The sequence below is a fragment of the Strongylocentrotus purpuratus genome, unplaced genomic scaffold (genome assembly GCF_000002235.5).
Source record: "Strongylocentrotus purpuratus isolate Spur 01 unplaced genomic scaffold, Spur_5.0 spur5_scaffold_2, whole genome shotgun sequence".
Lineage (NCBI taxonomy): Eukaryota > Metazoa > Echinodermata > Echinoidea > Camarodonta > Strongylocentrotidae > Strongylocentrotus > Strongylocentrotus purpuratus.
In genome coordinates this window covers 22,588,336-22,597,710 of record NW_022145605.1, presented here as the reverse complement: position 1 = coordinate 22,597,710, position 9,375 = coordinate 22,588,336, and the positions used below count along the sequence as shown (strand labels likewise).

Below are 9,375 nucleotides of genomic sequence, written 5' to 3'. Positions count from 1 at the left end.
TTTTATATGGTATTTGACATGACAGACTGTGCACAATATCGTTCGTGAGCTATTATCTTTTCTTCTCCTTGTAAGGCTATTTACAATTAGCTTTTTTGTTTTTGTTTTTTGTTGTTGTTGTCATAGGCCTATTTCTTTGTTATTTTTAAAATTGTCTTTTTATTTTGTTATTAAAATAACATCTCTTGCGGTTTTCAATTTACCTTTATGTTTTTAATTGTCTGCTTTGATTTTGTTTTAATTTTAGAGATCTTGGTTACACGGGAATCAAAGAACTGGAACCAGGATGCTTTCAAGGATTAGAGGCCCTTCAAAATTTGTAAGCAAGATACTACTATCACTGTATTTTGTACAAGCTTTTAGGCGGGTATAAGCCACATCGGAAATACTGCCCATGACATATGCAGATAAAAGTCGTAAACTATAAAACCCATCGAGACAATTGATGGACACGTGTTCATGAAAGTTTCGTAATCATTATTCATTAAAGGCCCGGCGGTACATTCTATGCTACACAGGTGTATGTAATATTTTCAAGAAGGCAAACAACATGTATTCAAGAAGAATCTCAATCCCCTTGATCCGGATCATTCTTAAATACACAAAGTAAGATGTCTCCATGCGTAAACTATCTGTAGATATCCAGGGGTCATTTGTACAAGTGCCAGCTCGGAAGTGGATTTTTCTCGAAACCGGGATCCATTTAGGCCTGGTTCAATCATCGACTATTTGGTCCGTATTCTACTAATTCAGTTAAACACCAGGCTTAGTCTATGAGAATCTTTAACAAAGGGACAGCTCGATTTTAACTTCTAAAGTCACGAGTTATCATCCACCCTATCCACCCCGGGCGCGTAATTTTTTTCTGCGTTACAGATTGGGGTTAGGTGCGTGTTGAGCCTATGGGAAAGTTTTGGGTAAGGGTTAGGGTTAGGGTTAGGGTTAAATCAAGACTTCTTAAAAAAAAAAAGCCCAAATCTGTTCCACAGAAAAAAATGACGCACCGCGGGCTATCAAGTAAGTGCTTATTGTGATATATAGCTCTTCTTCTGCAGATTATTCTGCTTCTTGTACACCACTTTTTTTATTTGCATGTAACTTCTTGTCATAAAACAGGGTACTGTATAGAAATAGCATCACTTCACTGCCGTCTGGAGCATTTAGAGGACTTGAGAGTATCACGCACCTGTAAGTATGACAAACACCCAGCAAAGCTATCATCTTTTTCAGCTATATCTCTATCGCACAGACCTTCTACTCTTTGGAGAGTGGAAGGTCGCCTAGACCGACAAAAAGTGGAGAGTAAATTTCGGTCTCAGGACTTCAGAGTCATAGGCCAACAGGCTCACGAATCTTCGACCTCAAGGGCTATTGGTGTCATGTTCTATGCATCCCATGGGCACCGGTCTCGTATGAATTTAGTTTTGTGGGAATGGGGTCCCCTTAAGATTTCATTTATTGCACCTTCTGTCACGAGGGCCTTTTGTCTCATGGGAGTAATTTGGTATATTGGGCCTATAGAGTTATGGGTTTTTGATCTATTGGGCCTTAGGTTTCATGGACGTCCATAATCATGGGCGCATGGCCTTATGAACCTTTAATCTTGTGGACCTTTTGTCTCCTATTCGAGCATTTAGTCCATAAGTATTTAAATAATATGCTCCCTCTTTCATTTCAAAACTTTTACATTATGAATAAAGCTATTCACTCTTAACCTACCCATAAGTCCTCAAATTTTCATCTAGTAAGCCCGAAATTACTTATTGCCCATAGATCCATAAGACCCCATGGTCCTGATCTATGGAACTCTCTCCCAGAATGTATTAAATCATGTTGCTCCCTCTACTCATTTAAGGCCAAAGTTAAAACGATGTTATCATCAGAATACTCAAGGTAGAATTTCTGTGTCAACTCTTCATTCTTTATCATGTCATCTCTTCTTTCATTCGAATCATTACCACCATCGTCATCATCATCATCATTATCATCATCATCATCATTTTCATCTTCATCATCATCATCATCTTCATCATCATCATCATCATCCTCATCTGCATCACCATCATCGAAATTTGTATTTTCAATTACCTATCCGTTTCTGCTTATATTTCATGAGTTTTGTCTGGGGCTGTCGTATTATCAAGCAATCTGCTTACAATGACAGTCCTTCTTCCGCAAATAATTGTATAATGTTTTATAATGTTTGAGGAAATTTAGTATTTATGACAGTTTATCATTTCGTTTTTGAAAATAACAATTTATATATAATTATTTTCTTGTTTATGATTCATTGTCAAAAAAATACTCATTGTACTTCATATTATTATTGTTATCAAAAAATTGTATGCTTACATGAATGCAGAAGAAAATCAAATCAAAATTAAATCAAATATAAACTATTCAACCAAAATGACCAATAAACTAGGACAAATACTAAAACAGACTATACCTTTTTTTAACAACCTAAATATTGTAAGAGTAAACGATATTTATGTTTATCAATGTGCAATCTTTATGTATTTATGCTTTAAAAACCTTCACCAAATACTATTTTACAATACTTTCAACTTAATAAGAATATTCATGGCCACCATGCAGACCAGGTATTCAAATAGGTCTAATCGTCATATTCCAGGGGTAAGGACACTAGTTTCCCAAAATACAACTTTCTTCAGGGGTCCCAAAATTTGGAATGACTTACCAATAGATATTAGACTGAGCCCATCACGAAATAGTTTTAAAAGAAAATTTAAACTGTACTTATTAAGACAATACTAGTGTAATAACCTATATTCTTAAAGGACAAATCCACTCGAAAATAACATACTTTCAATAAAAGCAGAAAAATCAAATAAACCATTCAAAAAAAGTTTGAGCAAAATCGGATGACTAATATGAAAGTAATGATTTTTAGAAAAAGTATGTACAAATATGGAACAATGAGAATCACAACACAAATTGCCAGGATGGTAATAAGTTTGTGACGTCAGGGGACGTCATGCCCTCACTATTTATCAATTGCTCTGTATGGTTTAATCCCATTAATTTCCCTTTTTATTCCCAAAACTTGATTTCCCCATGCCTTTGCCCAGATTATATGATTTGTATCATATTGCGTGCATGACATTTCACAAAAAATGTTATGAGCTTTGACGAATTTATATTATTTTCTGAATATTGTATATTCATAAGTTATTGATTTTTATGTAAATAGTTTATCAAAATTCACATTTTTCATGGTTAACTGGAAAAATTACTCTATATTTTAGTGCATCCACACTTAAACATATTACTATCAATCTAACTTGGATGCTGGTGTGAAGAAATAAGATTCTTAAGGAGAAAATTGGAAATTTATATCATCATTAGAAAGAAAATAATCTAGTGGATAGTGAGGACATGTCGTCACCGTCTCATGAGTGAGTTGTCAATATGTCTAGTGATTTTCAAACTTTCTTATTAGTTATCCGATTTTGCTCAGACTTTTTTTGAATGGTTAGTCTGATTTTTCTGCTTCTATTGAAAGTGAGTTATTTTTGGAGTGGACTTGGGCTTTAATGTTCATCAGACAGAAAATTGTGTGTTGGTGTGTATGGGAAAGAGTGTATGTGTGAATGCAAATTATTTCCCTTTTCTTCCTTTTATAACAAATAAAAAATCTAAATAATGTACTTAGTTTCGTATGCAATTACTGACGAAAGACTTCTACATAAAGCCCGGCCTTCCTGTCTAGTCTCCAAATACTGCCTTTAATGTACATGTAATAGAATGTTTTCCCCTTGTTCCTCATGTCTTCTCCACTTGTGTTATTCTCATGTTATATGTATTTACACATGTATTATATTTCAACTTTTATATGTTTGTTTTCCTTTGTATATTTTAATGAAAATATTAAATAAAACGAACTTGAACTTGAACCAGAAGAAGCTAGAGAAAATTGATAATGATTTTATTTTTAATTCCAAATCAATTCTCGTAATGATTTATTAACTTATTACTGAATAATCTAAATGGACTTTAACAATTTTGACAAGATTTTTTTTGCAAAATACCATTAAAAAAAAAAGTTGAACTACCCCCGAAAAGATTTGAAAACGATGTCGAATAATGCTGTCACTAATCTTCGTATCCTTTTTTCCACAGACATGTTCACGACAACCAAATCTCCAACATTGATATTGATGCTTTCAGAGGACTTGATACTCTGAATTTTATGTAAGTATATCTCATGTTCATTCGACACTTAAAGGGGATAAATATTTTGTTGAGCCACCATTGTGCAGTAGTTACAGGAAAAGAAGATATTTAGACCACCCCTAGACCAAAATACCCAGATAACTACGTAACCTCTAATTGAATTATTCCTAGGTAAGTGACAGACGGGAAAGTTGTCCTCGGGCAGTCGTCTTGATACCTCAGTCATATACCGACATGACCGACAAAAGAGCGAACAAAAATATTACATTTACATATATGACCAATAATGGGTCGGTTTGGAGTCGATCTGATGTCGGTTTGGTGGTTTGACTGAGGTATGACATGATAAATACAGGTTACTTTACCGCCGTACGCCGTATGACTAATTGATGTACTTTTAAATGCTTTTATGAAACCAAATAATGAAATATTGTCACCCTTTCTCTTTCATCAATAATTTAAGTTATTTCAATTATTTTACATCTATCGAATGATTGATTATCGTTTGCCGCATGTTTTCTGATCTTTCTCGTTCCTTCACAGTGACCTGTCAAATAATTCAATCAGAGAATTAAGGAAGGGAATGTTTGATGATCAATCAAATCTCACCTTCGTGTAAGTTGATACAGTATTTTTTTCCTCATTTCTTCCCACCCCAGCACGAATTATTTTAATGTTTTTCATAGGAATTCAATGCTAGAATATGAAATAATTAATATTTAAATTATTTTTTTCGACAGGACACTTTGTGGGTAATGTCCACAGCTGCAGATCTTTTCAATATTTCACTTGTGATATAAGAGGGACAGGAGAAAAATAGCAATGCGTGAATTATCACTGATTTGGAAAGAATGTAACATTCCAAGTAATGATGACGGTGATGTTGATGATGAGGATGATGATGATGATGATGATAATGATTATCATCTGATTGCTTATTAAAACACTTAATGACCCAAAGTTTGAGTGTAGAGACGTGGCAATACGCGAGATTATATTATCATTTAATCCAGGCTGTTTTGCACCTTTTTTCCTTCAGGGATTTCACTAACAACCCGCTGGAATACATCGAACCGGGGACTTTCCAGAATCTGAGTCGGCTAGAATATTTGTAAGTTTGTGAACTAGTCACTGCTAGTTCGAAATACTATTATAGTATTAATGACTGCTTTGAGAGAAATAGTTGTTTTTATAAGCTCAAGGGAAGGTTAGAATTGTGCTATTGCCAGAGGCGTGCCGAGAGCAATAGCCCCGAAAGCGTATAAAAACAGCTATTTCTCGAATATTAAAGCAGTCATTAATACTTTTATATGCCAAAAAAAGAGTCAATTTATGACACCACCTTGGCCTTTCTCTAGTTTATCTGCACGGTTGTTTTTTATGAGTGTATCTTTGAGAGTAGACTAGATCTAGATTCTTATGATTCTAGTCTAAGCAAGATATTTTTTCAATTTTGGGGGTGTGGGGAATATGGAGAAAAACCTGCGCTTTCATATGACACCTCACTTATTGAGTATCACCTTCAGAATCACGAGCAATATTAGTTTGAATCTCTGGTAATTAAAACATCGACCAATTTAGCATGAGTGCGCGATGGTCAATGCATAGGGATGTGTGCAATCTCTACGGGAAGGATTTTAGCACTACTCGACCTATTTACTAGAATCTATAGGCCTACTAGATCTATTTTGAAAAAAAATTATGGAGAATTTAACGTACCCTTTTTGGTGCTCTTACTGTCAGCAAGTCTTGCATTTGATCATCATCAAGAAGTTGAAATCTTGGGAGAGTTTCTTCAGCCATTTTTGCCTTCGGTTTGGAATTTAGTACGATCGAGATTTCCGTTTTTAAATTACCGACCAATTCTTCGCACACGTACGGTATCCTCGATCGCTCAAACCAGTTTTTAACATGTGAACCTATAGGTATTTCACCAAGACTGAACTATTTTCCCGGTAACCATGGTAACTGGAATTTTACCGGGAATTTTACAGGAATAGTTAAAGTTTATGACTGCAATTTCGACCAATCAGATGGATGGATTTCTTAAGTGAGGTATATAAAAATATATATTGACTAGTTGGATGTGTTGGATACATTGACTGCTTTTATGGGGGAAGGTTAAAACTATTGTCTAATGTGATCTCGAAAATGTGATGTGACCCTAGACGCAGTAGAAGGGCATAGTGCAGTCTTGAGGTCACCGAGGAGCTCTAGTTTTACCCGCCCGAAAAATAAGCAGTCAATATCTGTTTTATATACCGCATCCCCATGTAAATTCTCGTAAATAGATATTGACCAAAATATGCCTGTCATAATGTATTTATTTGTCTAGTCTAGGGAAACTTACTCGTCTAATAAAGTAATAGCATGATCGAATAAATATAGAGCAGCTGAAAGACAAGCTAAAGTTTTAATGTTAAGAGTTTACCCCTGCATATCAATAACAACATTGATAAGTTATATAGAACTCGTACACATAATGTCCTACAATCTAAACAATTTGCTTGTAGCCAATCGTGCAAAATATGCATCAATCTGATGATGATGTTCATAATGATTGCTTCTTGTATAGCGCCTTATTACTAAGCGTCTGTAGCGCCAATGTTAGGCGTTAATAGCGCTCGCTCTAAAATGTCTCACAAAATTGTATTGTCGTTCATTATTCTATTTCTCTCTCTCTCTCTCTCCATAGAAACTTGGTGAATGTCCAACTGGCAAATCTCGAACCAGATACCTTTCAAGGGATTACCTCCCTCAAAGGCTTGTAAGTTACGACTTCTTCAATAATGACATTTACATGTATAACTGTATCTGACGTAATCCCAATTATTCATACCACTACCCCCTTACCCCACCCCCCCTTTGGCCTGTATTCAATTTTAAAATCTTGCCCGGCATCATCGGCAATCACGGCCTGTCACGTTTGCCCATTCCATCCCCTCGCGTTGTCTCACGTCCAACCCGTTTTGTCCAAGGTAGCCTGAAACGTGATTGCCGTTGCCGCTGGGAACATAATGTAAACCTAGCATACATGATTCTGCATTTTTCCTCCCAAGAAATCTTACTCAGACCACAATTCCCAGTATCACAATCATGATGTAAATTATTGTGCTATTCTTAATTTCAGTAACGCTGGACTCACTCTACTTTGAACAAAGTTGACGGAAACTTTGATTATTTACGTACACCATCAAATACAGCCCTTTAACAAATAAGAAGTTTCCTCCTTGCTCTGGCACATAACCGCCCGAACAAACAAATCCATCGGAGACATTGTTTATTGCAAATATTTGTGTACATCTTTCAGGTCGACTGATGACTACAGGCTTTGCTGTTTGTTCGACGAGACAGATCTGTGCAGCATTGCTTCCTCGAACTTCCTGGACTCCTGCTCCCGTCTTATGCCAAACACAATCTTAAGGGTAACCCTTTGGGTCATAGGGTGGGGCGCCCTCATCGGCAATACCATAGTTCTTGTCTTTAGGTGTCGTACCGATCATTCAGTCAGCGCAAAGACTCAGGGACTGTTCATCTCCAACCTGGCCATAGCAGATTTCCTGATGGGAATCTACATGATTATAATAGCGTCAGCAGATGTGTACTACGGAGATTATTTCTACCTCTTCGCAGAGCAATGGCGTGGATCGGTCACTTGCAAAGTCGCAGGATTCATCGCTGTTCTATCCAGCGAAACGTCCGTATTCGTACTTGCGATCATTACGATAGATCGAGTCCTTAGCGTCGTGTTCCCCTTTGGAAAACTGAAGTTTCGGGCTACTTCTGCTCGCGTTGGAGTGGCGCTTATATGGACCATTGCTGTTGTAGTGAGCATTGTTCCTTTGATTGTTAGCTCCTACATCAGCGGTTTCTACGGCCTGTCAGATGTTTGTGTTGGACTACCACTCAATGTCGAGTCAACAGAGACTGGAGAATTAGTATATAATTACGAGAGAAGGGTGTGGGAATACCTCAAATATGAAACAACAAAGAGACCAAGTTGGGTGTACTCAATCGCCATCTTTCTCGGTGTGAATTTCTTGATTTTCATCCTCATTCTGCTCTCCTATGTCGTCATATTCGTTCACGTTCGCAAGTCGGCACGCAGTGTGGCCAATCCGGCAAGCGGTTCGGGTAGCAGTGACCGCGCCCGGGAAGTGAAGCTGGCAACACGCATGTCTATCATTGTCCTGACGGATTTCTTTTGCTGGATGCCGGTGATCATCATGGGTATCCTTTCGCAAACAGGTGCTGTCACCCTCCCGGTATCCCTCTACGCCTGGAGCATTGTCTTTATCTTGCCTATCAACGCATCCATCAATCCATATCTCTATACCTTCATCGCAATATGTGGTGGTTCAAAGACGAGATCTACCTCAAGCCCTACGCAAAAGACCCGTTTCTCGACCGCGGTGTCTGAAACACGAGCATGATGTAGAAGTACTCAAAGTGGTGGTACGCAATCTACCACAAACCCTGCTCTAAAGATCCGTACCATAAACACCATGTCTCAGACACGAACATATTAAAAAGAGGGAATATACTGTCTTAATCTGTCGGTTCAAAGATGAAATCTACCTGAAACTCAGCTGTATAGACCCGTTAAACATGACCACGATGTCTGGTACACAAGTATGCTGTAGGATTATACTTCATCTGTAGGTTTAAAGACTAAATCTACCTTAAACTCTGCTTTAGAGACCCGTTAAACATGACCACCACCAATTCCCTCATTTGCATATTATGGTAATTTTTGCTAAAATGGTCATAAAATTTATATTTTTTCCCATGAATTATATATTCTTTATTTTAAGCATCCTTTTTCACTAAATGTATTCGTTAGACCATATGAAACAACAATACGACAACAAATTTGGAAGAGCTAGGTTATTCCTTTTGTTTCTCTTGTTTCGATATTTTCTTATGTGTTTCAATGTTTTTTCAACTTATGTATGTTATTATTTATTTTTTAAAATTATTTCTAACTACAATTTAACTATTTTGACTCCCAAAACAAACACCTAAACTTTAAACAAGACCCAATAACCAATGTTTTATCTCTTGTTAGGAAAAAAAAAATGACATTTCCATAATTATGTTGTGTACCCAAATCACGAAAATGAGCGATTTTCGGGCCGACATGCAAAGACAAAAGGTCACTTAACTTTGTAACTGTAC

The 9,375-nt window shown here is 36.7% G+C and overlaps 1 protein-coding gene across 1 annotated transcript; it reads left to right on the top strand.

Moving 5' to 3' along the window:
• The first annotated feature begins 7,772 nt into the window (after positions 1-7,772).
• LOC115926426 (G-protein coupled receptor GRL101-like) lies at positions 7,773-9,097 on the top strand. Its single transcript, XM_030991127.1, has one exon. The coding sequence runs from the start codon at positions 7,773-7,775 to the stop codon at positions 8,628-8,630; it is 858 nt and encodes a 285-aa protein (XP_030846987.1). The 3' UTR covers positions 8,631-9,097.
• Positions 9,098-9,375: the final 278 nt, after the last annotated feature.